The 19,453-nt window shown below is 42.4% G+C and overlaps 1 protein-coding gene across 3 annotated transcripts in view; it reads right to left on the bottom strand.

The window, feature by feature from the left end:
* Positions 1–19,453, bottom strand: part of CEP89 (centrosomal protein 89) — a 125,619-nt gene that overhangs the window by 48,812 nt on the left and 57,354 nt on the right. For all 3 annotated transcript variants that reach the window (XM_054048649.1, XM_054048648.1, XM_054048647.1), the window contains exons 14-17: positions 18,373–18,553; positions 15,680–15,847; positions 13,814–13,955; positions 981–1,070 (exon numbers count right to left, since the gene is read on the bottom strand). In XM_054048649.1, the coding sequence (XP_053904624.1) occupies positions 981–1,070; positions 13,814–13,955; positions 15,680–15,847; positions 18,373–18,553 (581 nt within the window). The remainder of the gene's footprint in view (positions 1–980; positions 1,071–13,813; positions 13,956–15,679; positions 15,848–18,372; positions 18,554–19,453) is intronic.

Raw genomic sequence — 19,453 nt, 5'->3', positions numbered from 1 at the left:
TTGGGTTCTGGTTTTTACCACTGATTCATTTGCCAAAAAAACTAATTTGACAATGCAGATTCTTGATCCCATCCTATCACATCTGACTGTACATATAAGAAGAAACTTGTTAAGAAACTATGTGCTATAGAAAAAACATTAGGTTGTATAAATATTTAAACAGAATTTCTGTAGCATCAGACAGGTTAAAACTGTGAATGTACTAAAGAATTAAAATATAATTCACTCAAGTTTGCCATTAAATTGCAATGAAATGTAAAAACTAATAAGATATACATGGTAAAGAGAGGGACTGTATACTTTTATAGCTGATTATTTGTATACTTTAGACAACATACAAATACTTCACTACAAATACAACCAAGGTGGGGCACCCAGTTACTTAGATTTCTGACTTAATTACTCTGCAAATGGAGCAGTGTAGCAGATAAGAGTGTAACTGTGTTTTGGAATTAGGTTAAATCTTTGGTATGTCCATATTCCCTGAAATTGAGGTACAACCCTATAGTCATCTGAATGCACCTTGACAGTAGTTGTATATGCATCTCAATACTTGTAATTCTAATTTTAATAAACTCTATATTGAGAATATTTTTCAATTTTCCCCATTATTACAGACTTTTTAAAAGGTACAAAGAAAAGGGTTGGGATATATCCTATAAAATAAAAAATATAAATAAAATTTCTATGCTTCTACCACTCTACAACCTGCAATAGCTCATACAAATCATTGGAACATTATGTTCGTATATAGAAAGCAGTGTATGTATACAAATGAAAAGGACTTTTTATTATTTTTATTGTGTAAAATATGCTAAAAATCCCATTTATCTTCTAAAATCCATTCTAAAAAATATCCATAAAATGTTCTTACAAAAATATACTGCCATGTGGATTAAGTACTGATTTTTTTAAAAACAAAAGCAACTTGTAATAGATATGGAATGGTAATTAATATGTGATTTACAAAGCCTACTTACCCGAACCTTCTCTTCTAATCTTCCTAAGCGTACATTCCCTTCTATTATTTTGTTCAGAACTCCATGCTTCTCACTTTCCAAGCATTTGGCCTGCAAACATAATAGGTAGATGAATGTAGGTTTTGTATTCTGATATATGTAAGAAAAGGAAAAAGCACAATATTAAAGTGCTGTTTTGCCATCATGACACCATTTTTTTTTGTATGAATGGCTCTTATTATACAAGTGTATCATATACCTAACTTGAAAATGTCTTGCTGGCATTTCTAAAAGGGAGCATGTCTCTTAAAGCCTACAGTTGCAGTTTTTGGAGAGAGGAGTGGTAGACCTAAGATGCTGATAAAATGGGCAATGTTCTACAAAGAGACAGAATTACCCAAAAGGGACTTGTTTGAATATATTCTTTCCTTGTATTACCTTACACTGAGGCTGTCAAAGCACATCGCAAATATTAGTCATTTCTCATTACTTTCTTCTATGGGAGGTATCTGTAAATATTATTTCCCTTTGTTGCATACTCCACAAGCATTTCCATGCTATCATCCATCTTATTTGCTATGCTTTTAATGCCCTATTGAAACTTATTCACCAAGCCACTTTCCGTGCCACATTCAAATCTCTCCTACAGACCTATTTCTATCAAGACTACTAAAAGCAAAAAAGAAAGGTAACCAATCAATAGTAATTAAACGGGGAAAGAACCAAACTATCAAAACGCATACGTGCCTCATTATTGTCACCCTATCCTTCCCTTCCCTCTTCCCCCACACTGGTCTGTTTCTGACCTGCACTTGTGCAGTGTCATGTTAAATCAGGATTGGACAGTTTTCTAGGCAGTGATTGTATCTCTTTGTGTCAATCCTTATGCCTTTTCTGAGTCTTGAGAAATAAGAATTAATAAGTTTCATCCACAACTATTGACAATAATATATGTCAAGTTTCTACACCACCTTTTAAAAAGATTTCTACAAACAAATCAATAAGTGAAATGTATCTTATTTTTCCAAGTGCTGTTTCTCAGAAGTGTCATGACTAATTAACTTCAAAATTCACCTTCTTACACCCTCCCCAAATTCTCCTCTGGCTAGAGATAAGATATATGGGATTCCAGGTACAGGATTTTTTGATGGAGGCTGAGGGCAAAATCAGTCTGATAGAATTGGGAAAAAACGGTTAGAACCTTGACTATGGAATCACTACCCTTCCTTCAGAATACCTCTACAGAGCTAGTCACACTAAATAGACTATACTGCTATCATAATATTTATATATAGTACACACAATAAAAATGGTAGGAAAATGTGTTTTATTCAGTAGATGGTTACTCACCTGTAACCAGAGTTCTATGAGATGACCTCTGCACATTCACACTCTTAGGTTCCTTTCAACCTTTCACATCCTCAGAGTGAGCACAAGGGTGGAAATGTGCACAGGCCATGCAAAGAGGAACCTATTTTTAAAAAGATACTGGGCAAGATCATCAGCTCATGTAAATTGGCACTGCTCTACTAAAATCACTTTTTATAAAATCGTTTTAGGCTGAGACCTATATAGAGGAAGTTTTTACCTCAGTTTTTACACCCTGTGAAAAACACAGATTTCTAATGAAAATGTTGACACATTTTTAACTATTGTGTCACCAACCATGCCCCAGAATTCAGTGAAAATAACTAACTATGGCAGTAGTTCATTATTGCTCTGTGAATAAAAAAAATCCTGTGCACTCAGTTCATTAACTTCAAAAGGATTACTTGCTTTCATGCTCATATTTCATCTGAGGGGAGTCTAAATGTCAGTGAACTGAGTTTGTAGTCGTATGTAATGTAAAGGCCTCCTATAATATTTCAGACTTAATATTTATGCAAAACTACTGAAATAAATTAATATATAAGAAAAGCAGGAGATGCAGAAAAACAACTCCCTAGCACTCTACTAATTCTATATTTGTAGTGATTGGGCTTGATTCATGCAGGATCTGGGCCAGCTTCTGCTAGTACGGATCTGGGGCCCAGTCCCCCCCGAGAGGGCTGTCCAGTTGCATAAAGGGTACATAACTTCTGCTACCTTGGGGAGTTAAAATCAGCCAGTACGGCCCTCTAAATCAGAGGTTCTCAAACTGGGGGTCAGGATCCCTCAAGGGGTCATGAGGCTACTATATGGGGGCTCGCGAGCTGTCAGCCTCCACCCCAAACCCTGCTTTGCCTCAAGCATTCATAATGGTGTCAAATATATAAAAACGTTTTTTTAATTTATATGGGGGAGGGTCGCACTCAGAGGCTTGCTATGTAAAAGGGATCACCACTAAAAAAAAGTTTGAGAACCACTGCTCTAAATGGTCAGTGTTGGTTGGAAAATATTTGAGACTCCTTATTGGCATTTTGAACTGCTTGAACTGAAAAGAGCCCTTGAAATAGCAGGAGGTCAGGTTTGAAGTAGAGATGCATGGGGAAGCTTATGCATTGCCTTCGTACTATATGCTTGGCTCAGTTCACTGTTATGAATCCATCACTTTTGTAAACACTAAGTTCACTCACAGATTTAAAAGAAAACAAAAAACTGAATAGACTGCAAACATGAAAAGATCTTAAACCCCTTAAGAAGATAAACTCTTAAATCCACTGACAGTGTTCAAAAGAGAAATAACTAGGTTAGAATTAGTGACGCTTGACTACATGTGAAGTATACACATCACTCCTGTCTATTCCAGAGAAACAACTCCCTTCACAGAAAATCAAAACTCACCAGCATCACAAAAATGAGCTTGGTGCTCAGTCACTGAATGACATTTTGACTTAGTATGTGGCACCTGCATCATAAAATAAAATAAAGGAATGATTTTTGACAGCTGCTAACACTGGATTATAGCTTACCACTATTACCCAGACAAAACTGTTTTAAATAATTTGTTACCACCCTTTCATACTGCAATTTGATTTTTGTTTATCAGAATACTGGCCTGATCCTGCAAACAATAAAGCTAACTCTGTGTGTGTACTTGCAGGATTGGGGCCATCGGGCTAATGCTGGGGCGGGGAAGCCTGTTTTCTCTTAGATCCCTCTGCAAATTAATCTCTTCCTTTCTATCTGTGGGAATGGGACAAGCTAGTGGAAATGTAACTCGTTGGACCACTACACACACACATAACCGCTGAAGGAAATCTGCAAAACCATTAACACAACCTCCAAACTACATTTGCTTTTCTGTAGCTCCTATTTGGCACTGTGGAATCCCACTTCATCGGCTTTTCCAGGAGCAACTGCAGCTGGAGGAAGCCTGGGAAGCACAGCTCCAATGGAGCCATGCTTTCTGAATCAGAAGTGAATGCTAGCGATCCCAAAGCATAGAGGCACAGAGTTCTATTATGTGAGGCGGTAGTGAATCAGCAGGAAAACTAGGAAAGACCACCTTGTTTGTTCCATGGGTGAGCAAAGAGACCTGTCTCCATAATAGAACAATCTGAGGAAAACTTTGCAAGGGAAACCCTTTCCTCTCCCCAAAGGCTCTTCCATGGGAAGGAGCAATAGGGACCACACAAATATTCATTGATTATGAGAAGATTGCTTTCCTATTAACTGTTTGAATTGCTCTCATGTCAAATGTGACAAAACTTCAGAAATTGTTTTTAGTATGGGCATTTTTCCTGCAACTCGAAGTATGATAAATATTAAAACACTATTTTTTTATGAAAGTGCCTGTGGGACAAAAAAATTGAATTACTGTAACCAAAGTAATATTTGTATGTGTAAATAAAACGTCCTTTAATTTCACACATGCAATTCCACTGGCCACCTTAAATTAACTATTAAATATTGTAGGGAGAAGTTTTCAGCTGTCAAGTAACCTTAAAGTTGATATCCAGACTTAGACTCAAATCAACTTTTCTATAGCAAATTTCATTCTCAGTTTTTGCCGCAGGCACAGAATTGTTCTTTAATTGTAACTTTAACTTTAATTCTTCAATTTATTAAGAAAATACATTCCAATGCTTGTTTTTAAAATGTCAGCAGAACTTACAGGTGACCCAAAACGACAGTCACAGGGAAAGTGACAGTTATGTCCATTTCATTATGTAGGAGGGAGCGTGGAAGGTTGCAAAGGGCCCTAGCAACTGTGAGAAGGCATCTTGAGAACTATCAGAAGGAGTAGTATCAAGCAACTGATCATCTGCCCTAAGGGCTCTCATATGTAGGTCTCCACCTTGTGACCTCATATTGTTTAATGTCCATAGCTGGGGTCCTGTCACCAAGACTACTCTAACCTCAATGCCCAGTAATCTAAGAAGGAGCCTTTCTGGCCACTTTGTCTGTGTAGAGTTGTAGTTGTCTTGAAGGGTTGTGGAATGTGAGACAGTCTTGGGGGGGAGGGGAGAACTGTTACTGACCTTTTGTAACTGTTGTTCTTTGAGATGTGTTGCTCATATCCATTCCATGATAGGTGTATGTTCACCACATTCACTGTTCCCCAGGAATTTTCCCTTAGTGGTATCCACTGGGCTGGCTCTAGTGCCCTGTGAAGTCATGCGCATATTCACTGGTATAAGGGGTGCTGCTGGCCCCACACCTTCTCAGTTCCTTCTTGCTGGTAGCTCCAACAGGAGGATGGGTCATGAAATGGACATGAGCCACACATCTCTAAGAACAAATGTTACAAAAGGTTAGTAACTGTTTCTTCTTCTTTGAGTGCTTGCTCATGTCCATTCCATGCAAGGTGATTCACAAGCAGTATCCCAGGAGGTGGGCTCGGAGTTCACTGATGTGCTGCCTGCAACACTGCTCTCCTGCAACTGGCATTGTCACAGGCCTGTTGGGTGATGGCGTAGTGGGACGCAAAAGTATGAACTGACAACCAGGTTGTGGCTTGCAGATGTCCTGTATTGCTACCTGCACAAGGAACGCTGCTGATGAAGTCTAGGTTCTTGTGGAATGCGTAGTAAAGATGGCCAGAGGCAGAACATTCACCTGCTTGTAGCAAGCTCGTATACCAGCGGTTATCCAGGATGAGATTCTTTGGGTTGACAACAGGTAGCCCTCTCATCCTTTCCAACATTGAGTTGTGTGGACTTATGGAAGGGCTTAATTTTCTCAATATAAAAGGCCCACCTAACATCCAATGTATGATGCTGACGTTCCTCTAAGCTTTCGTGAGGCTTTAGGAAAAAGACAGGTAGAAAAATGACCTGGTTGTTGTGGAATTGTGACACCATCTTTGGAAGGAAGGCCGGATGAGGGTGCAGTTGGACCTTGTCCTCTCAGAGACCCTTCTGGCCGAGGTGATTGCCACCAGAAAGACCTCCCAGGAGAAAAGCAGTAGGGAGCACGATGCTAAAGGCTCAAAAGGGAGCCCAGTGAGCCTCGACAGGATTGGGTTTAAGTCCTGGGGGAGATGGTTTGCAAACCTAAGGGTAGTCTTTCCAGCCCTTAGAGAAGCTGGACCATCGTCTCGTGAGAGAACACTGATCTGCCATTCATTGGAGGGTGGAAGGCTGAGATGGCTGCCAAATGAACTTTAATAGATGAGAGTGCCAGGCCTTGCTGCTTTACGTGGAAAAGATAGTCCAAGATAGACTGGAGAGAGATCCCATTTGGAGGCCCAGCAAGTGAAACGTTTCCACGTAGCCAAGTAGGTAGCCCTGGTGGAAGGCTTTCTGCTACCTAGCAAGACCTGTCAAACCTGTTCTGAGCAGGCCCAGGGGGCCATTTCAGATTTTTGGGGGAGGGCAACTTTAACCATGATTCAAGGGGCTACTTAGGCATCTGAAAACGCTAAGTTTTTTTGCAGATAATAACTTGGAAAATAGCCGACAGGAGCACTGTATCTAATTCTTATATAAAGAAAGAAAAAAATATAGATACAAACACCAATTAAAGACACATTTTAAAGCTTATATGTAAGTTTAGAACAATCAGCAGATAATACAGCAAGATAGTGCCAATTCCAAGCCTTGAGGTATCAGTTTTGGAGCCTTGACACAGATATCAGATACACAAGTTTGGGTGTTAACAATGTGGATCTATACAAACAAATTTTGGTAGCCAAATCTTACAAATTGTTCAAAATGGCTTGGGTTTATGTTCACTGAAGGGCATATACAAATAGTTACAATAAATACAAAGGATTAAATTGGAAGGAGGTTTCTAGTGTGTTGCTGTAAGGATTGGTGAGAGTAAACATCACTGCTATGAAATTCACAGATGGTACTCAAGCTTGTGAGACTCTGCCATACCCTCAGAAATGTACAAGTGAAAGTACAACAGGAGATATGAATACATACCTGCTGGAAGAGAAGGAGATATAGCAGACAGCTGCAAAATGCCTGCTTGAGAGCAGCAGCTGAGGGGATGCAGCTCCTCAAAAAGTATTCTGGGAAAAGGTCCTGCAGCATCTTCCACTCTAAGCACAAAGTTTGAGAGCTTCCTTCCTCTCACCGCTTCTTGAGCATGTTTGTTTCATAAAAAAGTGCTGCAGAAGCTCCCAGCCCTGCTATTGGCTCTACCAGATACACCCCTGCGTTCTTATTTGCTGAGCAAAGAATAGGCCAGAGAGGGGTAGGGGGGAGAGGAGCAAGCAACATGGTTGCAGTGTTGTCTGTCAGGACCTGCACCACTTCACCTGAGATCTGGGGAAGAAACACTTGGCAAGCTAACCGAGTTCCCTGATTTTGATGTGCAGGGGGAGTTCTTCTTGGGACCAGAGACCCTGAGTCTTGAGGTGTTGAGGTGGGGCTCCCCACCCTACGTCTGATGTGTCTGAGCCTAAGGCTACTAACAGTTATGGGGCAATAAAGGAGACCCCCTTCATTACCGATTTTGGGTCTTTCCACCAGTCCAGGGAAGCAAGGACCGGAGGCTGGACCATGAGTACTGAGTCTAAGTGGTGTCTGCTTGGAGAGTAAACTGACGCTAGCCACATCTGGAGGGGCCTGAGGCACAGACTTGTATACTGTACCATGTAAATACATGCCACCATATGTCCCAATAGCTTGAAACAGACCTGAGCAGTTGTGATTGGGTGGACCGTGATCTTGGATATCAGATCTGACCTGATCCAGAATCAGGCATCCAGCAGAAGGGCCCTGGCTTGGGTTAAGGCAAGAACTGCCCTGATAAATTCTATTCTTTGAACTATGACCAGAGTTGACTTTTGCTCATTTATCAGCAGGTCCAGCACTCTGAAGGTAGCTTGGACTGTGCTGATGCTGTTCTATACTTGGGCCTATGAGCAGCCTTTGATCAGCCAGTTGAGGTACACGTAGACTCACCCTGTCGCCTGAGGTAGGCTGCTATGACCGCCATACAGTTCGTGAAGGCCCGGGGGCTGCTGGTAGGCCAAAGGGTAAAACGGTGAATTGGTAATGGCGTTGACCCATTACAAACTTGAGAAATCTTCTGTGGCCATGGAAGATAGAGATGTGAAAATAAGCATCCTTTAAGTCGAGGATGGAGTACCAGTCTACTGGATCCAGGGAGAGAATGATGGAGGCCAGGGAGATCATGCGAAACCTCAGTTTCTTGAGAGATCTGTTGAGGCGACGTAGGTCCAAGATGGGCCGGAAGCCCCCTTTTGGCCTTCATGATTAGGAAATACTGAGAGTAGAATCCCTTCCCTCAAGTCTTAAGGAACTTCCTCCACACGTAGAAGGGATTGGACCTCTGGACAAGGAGAAGAGGGATGGGGAGGTGCAAAGAAACGGCAGAGTATAACTGGCTGTCACTGTGTGCATGACCCAACGATCTGACATTATGAACTATCATGCAGGGCTGAAGAGCAACAGACAGTCTGAAAATAAAAGGGTAGACGGATTTGAGATGTGACTGGTACTGTGACTTCGGGCACATCTTCAAAAGGCTTGCATGGGCCCGCCCAAGTATCTCTGAGACCCTGACTGGGAGGCTAAGGTGGACAGGAGAAGTTGGCACCATTTGTAACCTCTCCCTTTTCTCTTGTAGGGCTCCTGTCTTGGAGGTGCAGAGAGCCAAGGAGGCTGTTAGGGCCTGAAGTGCTTCCTGGAAGCTGACGGGGTATAAAGGCCTAAGGAGTGCAGGGTGGCCCTCGAGTCCTTCAGGATGTGCGGCCTCATGTCTGTCTGCCTGTCCCAAAAAAAGAGCAGCCTTCAAAGGGGAGGTTCTGGACAGATTGCTGGAACTCTTCTGGGAGTCCAGAGGACTGGAGCCAAGAACCACCTCATGGTGATGGCTGAGGCCATTGTCCTGGCTGCCCAGTTGGCCGCATCCAGAGCCGCCTGATTGGAGATCCTGGCTACATTCTTACCCTCTTCCAGGAGGACAGTGAACTCTGGCCTTGACTCAATGAGTCTTTAAATTTACACACTGAGTCCCAAAGATTAAAATCGTATCTCCCCAGCAACACCTGCTGGTTGGAGATACATAGCTGAAGGCTACCCATTGAATAAACTTTCCCTCCGAAAGATCTAGTCTCTTTGCGTCTTTGTTTCAGAGTAGCGCTCGACTGGCTCTGCCTATCCCATTCATTCGGTGTAGTGACCACCAGGGACCCTGGGGATAGGGTGTTGCAAGTACAGGTATTCAAACCTGCTCGCCAGTACACAGTACTTTTTCTCTTCCCTCTTTGAGGTGGAGGGCAGAGAAGGAGTTTTCCACAGGGCTTTGACTGCTCCCATTATCGCCTCATTGATGGGCAAGGCCATGTTGGAGGGTGCTGACATCCAGGATGTCAATGAAACTGTGTGCTGACTCTTCGATCTCTAGACCCAGGCTTGCCATGACCTGTTTGAAAAGGTCCTGATGGAACCTGAAATCATCTTGCAGAAGCAGGCTACTGGGCCCTGCGACAGCTTTGTCAGAGGAGGAGGAGGCTTGCGTCAGAGGAGGGGCTCCTTCCTCTTCTTCTGCTTCAACCCTGACCACCGGAGTCATCTCCAGAATGTTGGCACTGGGATCAGTGCCAGAGTCAGGATCCGGTACCGAATAGGAAGGAGTGATAGTCTGTTTCTCCAAAGCTACCGTATAGAGCTATAAACAGATAAGAAATTTGTATCTGCATCTGATCCGCAAAAATGATCCACGGATATCAAGCTGATATCTGCAGATTTGCAGAGCTTTACGAATAAGAGCAGTGGGAGGAGTGGTCCCACATTGCGGGAAACCCCCAGGGTTGCGGTACGGCCACTGCATCAGCCAGAGACCTGCTGGCCAGGTACCGGCACCAAAGTCCGGTGGCATGTAGGCTGGGTACTGGTGATATGCCCTGGGTGGAGCAAAAGATTCTCCTTTGGACTCTGAAGAGGAGTCTTCTCGCAGGGACCATGCTGGATCTGTACCCACTTCTGCCTCCACATGATGCCGGGATTCTGGGGGCCGCCAAAGAGTCCATGACTGTGTTGCCGGGATCATGGTAGGCTTACCCTAGAGGAAGCCAGCAGTGCCTGGGAAGGAGCCCGATGCTTCCAGTTGCCTGGGCTGGTGAGTGCCCCCTTGGAGTCAATGGGATTGGAAGAGAGAAGAGGTTATTCACTTCTTGGAAAGCCTCCAGGGCCAAGGGGACTGTTGGACTGCTGGCACCGCAGCAGCTTCCAGGGTCAGCAGAGGATCTCACACTGGACTCAACGCTCTAGGCAGAGTTGACGGTGCCATCTCTGGCTCAGGGGAGGAAGAATGGCCCGGCACATTGGCCTCTCCCGGCTTGTCCCTCTTCTGGTGCGCTGCTTCTTCTGCTTCCTTGGCACCAGAGATGGAGAACGGTGCCAGAAAGGACATGGCACCAAGGAAGCGCTTCACATAGATGTCAAAGTGCTTGGTACCAATTCGGAGCAGCTCTGCTCCGAGACAGGTCGGGGAGGCCTGTCAGCCTCTATGAGGAAAGCCTTCAGCCAAATGTCACGGTCTTTTTTTTTTTTTTTTTTTTTTTTTTTTTTTAAGTGCAAGGTCTGAAGTCCCTGCAGATCTGGCACATGTCCTTTACTTGGGTTTCCCACGGACACTTTAAGCAGCTGGTGTGTGGGTCACTCACTAGCATATGTTTGCCGCAAGAAGCCCTGAGAACCCTGGGGCAAAGGGTCCCTCGATGACAGGCTAACCATTCACACTACTATATTCATTAACAATAAGAACGATACACACTAACTACAATAACTATGAATAGAGAAGAGTCCAACCACTGTTAAAGAAGCCTTGCCACAGCAAAAAGGATCATTCCAGCAACCGTCATGGGCGGTAAGAAGGAACTGAGAGGATACAGGGCCAGTGGCACCCCTTATACCGGCACATATGCGCACAACTCCAGAGGGCACTAGAGCCAGCCCAACGGATACCACTAAGGGAAAAATCTCCAACAACAGTGGATGCGGCACGCAAATACCTCGCATGGAATGGACATGAGCAAGTACTCAAAGAATATCTTGGTCCCAATTCATAAAGAACATTTTAGAGTACAACCAGAACTTAATTCTGTTGTAAAGTAAGTGGAGTTAAAAAAACAAAAGGAATGATGTATTTAGGATAACCAGACTGCAAGTGTGAAAAATCGTGACAGAGGGTGGGAGGATAATAGGAGCCTATATAAGAAAAAGCCCCAAATATCGGGACTGTTCCTATAAAATCGGGACATCGGGACTGTTCCTATAAAATCTAGATGTATTCACACTAGTCTTTGTTGCATATCAGGTGCACTGCTGCAAATCACAACTAGTTTGTGCAATGACAGAGGTTGTACCAGTTTTATTGCTGCAGTAATCTAGCTCAGAAGTGGCTAGGCCCTTTCTAAATGGAGGGGGCAGAGTTTCATGGCCAAACTGAAAATGAAAGGAAGTGTTCTTGTTTGAACTGCACATTCCCACTCCTGGGATGCACCAACAATGTGAGCTGCACTGCCAACACATCCTGTGAATGGACGGAGTCAATCTCTAAGAACTCGGGTTACAGGTTAATTTCCCTATCATTGTGGCAATCTCTATATCCAGGAGTAGAAACAAGCCCAGCATGACACTGAGACTTGTCACCAGCTGTGGTGTGCTGCCGTCAGTCATCAGTGAAGTAAGAATACTGACAAGTTCCATAGTGTTTTTCCCTTTCTACTAACCACCTGTTTTTCCTGGGTTAAATTTGAGCCAACTACTTTTAATCTCTGATCATCTCTTCCAGGAATTAGGAAATCTATGTAACAAGAAGTTAGGTTTGGATAGAAGAGTAGTTGTACTGAGTAAATCGGCTAGGATGACTGTCATTTTAGATTGGGTTGATGTTATGTTCTTTACTTTCGGAATCAAAATTATCAGGAGTTCTCCATGACCATTAGAGTCCTAATGCTCATCAAGTTTTCAGGGTCTTGCCCATAGCTGGACTACACAGGCCACCTGGACACAGGTCATCTACAGTGCCATATTAGCTTTTATTCATTTCACGGATGGTTCTTTCAAAAATATAGTTTCTTTAACACTGCCTCAGAGTTAAAACACACTAAATCCAATTGAGGGGGAAGAGAGGAGGTTTGGATGAACAGCAATGTTTCGATTTTTCTAAACTGAGCACACACAAATGAGCACAAATTTGTGCTACTTTAAAAAGCAAATGGATAGTGAAATGCGTAACTGTCTATTTTCACAATAAATTATGCTGTATGTGAAAAGTAGGTGCACAGTTGCATGCACATTTTGTGGGTTCATCTCCATGTGCACAGTTTACAAAACTGGGCCTGTCAAGTCCTTGACTGGAATAATTCAACTCTCTCTGACTAACTGTATACTGTTACAGTCCCCCACTCTCACACTAATTAAGTCTGTTATATTATTTCTAATCACAGTCGCTGGGATTATTACAGATGCTTTTAAACACTGATCTATAAAAACTTTTTTTGCTCTTTCTATCCAGGTGCTCAAATCTGTTTACACATCTAAATCAGTGGTCTCCAACCTTTTTACACCCAAGATCACTTTTTGAATTTAAGGGCAACCCAGGATCTACCCCGCCCCTTCCCCAAGGCCCTGCCCCGCTCACTCCATTTCCCCCCTCCCTCCGTTGCTCACTCTTCCCCCCACCCTCACTCACTTTCACCAGGCTGCGGTTGGGGTTCGGGAGGGGTGTGGGCTCTGGGCTGGGGCCAAGGAGTTCGCAGTGTGGGAGGGGGCTCCGGGATGAGCATGGGGCAGGGAGTTGGGGTGCAGGAGGGAGGGAGGGGTAAAAGCTCTGGGAGGGAGTTTGGGTGCCAGAGGGAGCTCCGGGCTGGGGAAGAGTGTTGGGGTGCAGGCTCTGGCAGAGAATTTGGGTGCAGGAGGGGGCTCTGGGCTGGGGCAGAGTGTTGGGCTGCAGGAGGGGGTATGGGGTGCTGGCTCCGGTGGCACTTATCTCGGGCGGCTCCCAGTTGATGGCGCAGCAAGGCTAATGCAGGCTCCCTGCCTGCCCAAGCCCCACGCCGCTCCCAGAAGGGGCCAACGTGCCCCTTTGGCCCGGGGGGGAGAGACATGGCTCCGCATGCTGCCCCTCTCTGCAGTTACCGCCCCCGCAGATCCCATTGGCCACAGTTCCCCATTCCTGGTCAATGGGAGCTGCGGGGGAGGTGCTTGCAGGCAGGAGCACCGCGTGGACACCCCTCCCAGCTGGGGCTGCAGGGGCATGCTGGCCGCTTCTGGGAGCGGCATGGCCGGGGCAGGCAGGGAGCCTGCCTTAGCAGCAGCCCCGCTGCACCACTGGAGATTGCGATGGATTGGGAGAGTCTCTAGGATCAACCAGTCCATCGCAATTGACAGGTTGGTGATCATTGATCTAAACTACTACATTTTGAAATATTAACCCTCATTGTTAGTTGCTTTCTTTTTTTCATAATAAAACAAGGAAACCTGAAATATCCCTAAAGAACTTACCAAATGTATAAGATGGTCACGTTCCTGACTTATATTCTCTGCCAAGCTAATAAGATTTGCTAAGTACTGATGAGCTGCCACTTCCTTTTCCATTGCTTCTCCCAACTGCTGTTTCAGAAGACCTATTTTCTTCTGTGATTTCCTACAAAATATAAATATAAATACAGGAAAATCTTATTTTTAAACACTAAACTACTGTATAACAATTAAAAACATTGTTTTTGTGCATACATTAGCTTTTAAACAGTATTGTCTTATGAGTCAAATCACATGTAAGGAAAGATTCTGAAACATGATGATTTTAAATATAAAAGGTCAATAATCTAACCTTAGTACATTACAAAAACATCTTACAACATCTTTGTCAGTTTACAGGAAGACCAAACCTCTATATTCTCTATTTTTTGGCTGTTTTGTTTCAAGCAATGAGTACGACTGAACTATCTGAATGACTAGCAAATACAGTGAAAACTTTCTAACATACTACATGGATATAAAAAGATGCTCCCAGCATTATGAATATTTTAAAAAATTCTTGTTCACTGAAATAGCTTTATCTCATGGGTATCATATAAAAGAAGTATGTTCAGTATGGAACAATAAACTCTTCCATAACACTGACTAATTTACCAGTGTTTATTATTCATTAACTCATCATATGCAATCTGACAATTTATCTACTTTTATCAAAGACCTAAAAAATCATCAAATATTTTTTCAGATATGAACTGGCTCAGGATGCCAGGGTTACCACAAGCATCATGGCCTGTGACCACCTTGTATTCTTTCCTGATTTGATGGGGCACGTGATCATAACAAATAATAATTCCAAGAAATATCTTGTGATGCATGATAGCTAGAAATTCACGCTGCATGCCATGCAATAAAAGGATAATCCAGCATTCTAATAATTACACTTTTTTTTAGCTGATGGTTCAAAAAATATCAACATTTCAAAATAACGTTATTCAGATCATATTTTTGCGTGTTCTGTTGTGCTTGCAAAAAACATCGCGGCATGTGACCCAGCAAATCTGACCCATACTTTGTCTTGAATATTTTTCCTAAATTCATTTGTTCACATTTTGGAGATTTTATTATTTTCCTAGGTTCTCTGACATTCTGTCCAGTCCATTACACACAGTCCGCCACAACAGTCTACTATGAGTTGATGATACACATATACTTTTGTTATTTTTTTTATAGTTCTGCATAATACGTGCTGCACTGAGGTACGTACTTAAATTCTATGACAATATTTATTTTTTACTTGTGAAATGTTTGAATATTGGGCTTAATTTCTAGCTTCAAAATATGCCTACAATATGATTGCTTACCTGAATCAGATAATTGGCTAATTATAATTTTCACATGCATTTTCTCAGTGCAGTCATGGTAATTGTGCATGAAAATTATACATTACAATTATTTAGCTAACATATGAAACATCAGTCCTGTATAGGTAATATAGAAGTTAAATCATATTTCACTGGAAAGACACACAAATTTTAGAGAATATATTTAATTGGCAGCAGTAAGACTTCATGTGTCTGGAATGGGCTGTAGGGGTCGTGGGCCAAGAATATTTTTTCAGTGAGATATTACACCTCTACCCTGATATAACGCGACCCCGATATAACACGAATTCGAACATAATGCGGTAAAGCAGCGCTCCGGGTGGGAAGGGCTGCGCACTCCGGTGGATCAAAGCAAGTTCAATATAACACGATTTCACCTATAACACGGTAAGATTTTTTGGCTCCCGAGGACAGCGTTATATCAGGGTAGAGGTGTACTTTGTTTTTTAAAATGTTAGTGTCGATGGAAGGAGATATCCAAATGAAGAAGAAAAGGAAATAGATAAACCTATTTGTCTTTTGTGCCATTTTCAGCTCAGCTTCCAGGATCTTGTTTTCAGCAACTAGGTCATTTTTCTCTAAGAGCAGGCTCTTTTTCTGTGCTTGCAATGATGCTAGCCTTTCCATTAGATCTCCCAGCTCAGCACTTTGCTTTTCCTGTTCCTGTTGCAACTGACTGCAGAAAAAGACAATATAAAATGGGTATCAAAGATCTACTTCACTGAGAAAATTGACAAGTTACATATTTGACAGTATATTATTGTTTTAGCTTACGTTTTACTTAGGTGTCAAAGATACAGATGTTAAAAACTTTGCTCCAAGTCAAATGGCCAACAAAGCATAATGCCAATTGTGACAGACACAGACCAGTGGGGTACAGGAGTCTGGTAGAGGGCAAATATACTGGTCACTGGATGAGTAGTTTTCTGTTCCCTGAGTGACCAGAGCAGGGGCTGCACTACAGTAATCAGGAACCTGCTAGAACCAGTTAAGGCAGGCAGGCTAATTAGGACACCTGGAGCCAATGAAGAAAAAGCTGCTAGAATCAATTAAGGCAGGCTAATCAGGGCAGCTGGGTTTTAAAAGGAGCTCACTTCAGTTTGTGGTGCAAGTATGAGGAGCTGGGAGCAAGAGGCACAAGGAGCTGAGAGTGAGAGGGTCTGCGGAAGACTGAGGAGCACAAGTGTTATCCTCCTGTAGTGAGGAGGAAGGTCCTGTGGTGAGAACAAGGAAGGTGTTTGGAGGAGGCCATGGGGAAGTAGCCCAGGGAGTTGTAGCTGTCATGCAGCTGTTACAGGAGGCACTATAGATAGCTGCAGTCCACAGGGTCCTGGGCTGGAACCTGGAGTAGAGGGCGGGCCCGGATTCCCCCCAAACCTCCCAATTTACCTGGACTGTGGGTTCTTCCAGAGGGGAAGGTCTCTGGGCTGTTCCCCAACCCACATGGTGAATCCCTGAGGCAAGAAAATCCGCCAATAAGCACAGGACCCACCAAGATAGAGGAGGAACTTTGTCACACAATGCAATTACTCAATGGAAAGACATGTACTGGCAACCCTGCTCTAAATAGGATTTATATGTATGCTATATAGTCAAAATGTATCCTCTTCCTGGTATTTGGTTTTACTGGTAACTCAAATAACCACCACTAAAACTGCATGACCAGCAGTGCAGAAAGCGTATCAATGGATTACTCACAAAGGCAAAAACGTGCTATGCCAACAGAGTAATACATTTCCATCATACCTAGTCTTGAGCAAAAATAACTCATCTGAATGTCATAAAACGTAATGAATTAAGTTCTAGACAACCTGAGGTAGAAAGTTAACATTCTCTCTGAAATATGTCCTTTAATACTCAAATCATGCCATAAAATATCACAGGCCATCAAGCAAAGAACATATTTTCATGGTGGAGGCAGGAGATGGTAAAACAGTTCTCGGTTCATTAAAATAGCTTAGCATGCATTTTTATAAGAAACTGAGATACATAAATTTAAAACACACTGATGGTTAGTTAGCTATAATTCACTTTAAATCCCTTCACTGTCTTGTAGTTTAAAGTTCTGATATATTTCATTTTTATTATTAAAAACTAAATCTTAGTGAATGGAAAGAGAAGAAATGTTTCTGCACCAGAGGAAAAAAGTAAAAGCCTTTTACTTTTCACCAGAGGCTTGTTTGATTCAGACATGTTGTTTGATCAGACTGGATTTATCAAAGTGATGTGCTCCTAGGACCTTTTAAGTTTATCTGTATCTTTCCCCTAGAGTATGGGTTGGCTACCTGAAATATTATAGACTGTTGGGCATGACATGTTTATTGCCAACTTTTGTTTATCCTTTATGTGGTATCTTGCTAGACTTTCAAGATTTTATAAATGGGGATGGACATTTAATTGACAATCTGTTGTACTGTAGTGCTTGGCACTGCTTAGTGTTTTGTCCTGATTTCTCATACTTGAAATTGTAGAGAATGGAGAACAAAGGTGTTTTCAGTTTGAGATCTGAGTACATTTTATACATTTGTCACCAAAGAAGGAAACAAGAAATTGAAAACAATTCAGAAATAAGGAAAACAGCTTCTAAGGTTAATATGATTATCTTATTTCCAATAAAGCAGTTTTCTTATAACAAAAAGACTTCAGTATTTACAATGCAAATTTTGCATCTTTGTGCTAGGGCATGAGAACTAAGTGAATTTTTAAAATGTAATCAAGCAATGGGAATAGTGAAAAATACATCAGGATTTTTAAATTCAGTTTTAATTGTCCATAGTGTTACCGGTAATGACATTTGTTTTCTAAAAATATAATTTTTAAATGTTTTCCCTTGGGGGAAATTTTTTTTGTTTGGCTAAGGTGCGTTTTTTGTTTTAGTTTACATGCTGTTTTATCTAGGTATAAATATGGGTGAAATCCTGGCAAAATGTCCATTGATTTCAACGGAACCAGAATTTCCCCCTATGTTTTTATCAGACTAAAAAATTAAGTTAAGAGTTTTCTAAAATAGTATTGTTCTACCTTCTTTGTACTTTGCCAGCTACCTTAACAACATATGGATCTTGATGGAAAAGAACACTGGTGATTGGGTCCTGTTGCAGCAAAGGGATCTGTATGGGTATAAGAGCCGGCTCATGTGGATACTTTGCAGGATCGAGGCCTTTCACACCACTTGTCTGTATAGAGTATATAGACCCATACCTTCTTAATGCATTTACCAAAGCAACATGCTCCTCTGCTGTTACTCTGCCATTCAGATTGGCTTTCAGTTCTTCACACGTGGAGCATAAAGACTTCAGCTGCTTCTGATTCTCTGATATCTCCTCTTCCTGGCTCTGTTTCTTAGCTTCCAAAACCATTAGCTGTTTGGTCAATTTTGAAACTTCATGGGGGGGGGAAAAAAACTGTTGACACAACAGACCTAATCCACAAATCAAGTCAAAATTCTAATTAAAACAATAGGACATAATTTAATAGCTGCATTAAGCACTGGACCAACTGTTGCTTGACTTGTCAAATTAAGTATTGCACTTTTATCCTATGTCTTCTGCTATTTGTCAAGCAGTTTATCGAGATTCTAGTCTTATCCACAGTTAAGAACAAAGAGAAAATCCTTCTGTTATAAACCTGAGTTTTCACTAACTTCGGCCTTGGGCAAAACTAAACCTCAACCAACCCACTTGAAATTCTATGTGTATGCTCTTATGTCAGGGCAGAGGGGGGGTTATTTGTTTGTTTCCTGGAAGATTTGGGGCAAACTGGAGGACTGTTTGGAAGGGGTGTGTGGGGGTGTGTAGGGGTGTGTGTGGGTGTGTGTACAGGCGAGTCTCATCTTACACGGGGGTTCCGTTCCGCGGTTAGCGCGTAAAGCGAAAACCACTTATAGTCAAAATTACATTGAGTTGAATGGCGGGCGGAATCGCCCGCACTACAAGTACAGTATTAAAATTGTTGTTTTTCTCTTTTTGTTTTGTTTTGTTTTTGTCTACCGCGTAAAGCTGAAATTGCGCATGTTAAATACGCATAAGGTGCTACAGACCTGTATATCAAAAAAAAGTTGTTCACTTCTTGGATATTTTCTTGATGTATTTTGGTTCGTCACAACCCCAGAACAGTTTGGCCTAGAAACTTCAAATTAGTTTGACTCTGTTGGTCTTGGTGAGGATTGGTGCCTTTTGGGGAGGGATAGCTCAGTGGTTTGCGCATTGGCCTGCTAAACCCAGGGTTGTGAGTTCAATCCTTGAGAGGACCACTTAGGGATTTGGGGCAAAAATCAGTACTT

Source organism: Malaclemys terrapin, chromosome 14 (genome assembly GCF_027887155.1).
Source record: "Malaclemys terrapin pileata isolate rMalTer1 chromosome 14, rMalTer1.hap1, whole genome shotgun sequence".
Lineage (NCBI taxonomy): Eukaryota > Metazoa > Chordata > Testudines > Emydidae > Malaclemys > Malaclemys terrapin.
The sequence above is the reverse complement of the archived record's forward strand: the minus strand, read 5'-3'. Positions and strand labels throughout refer to the sequence as shown.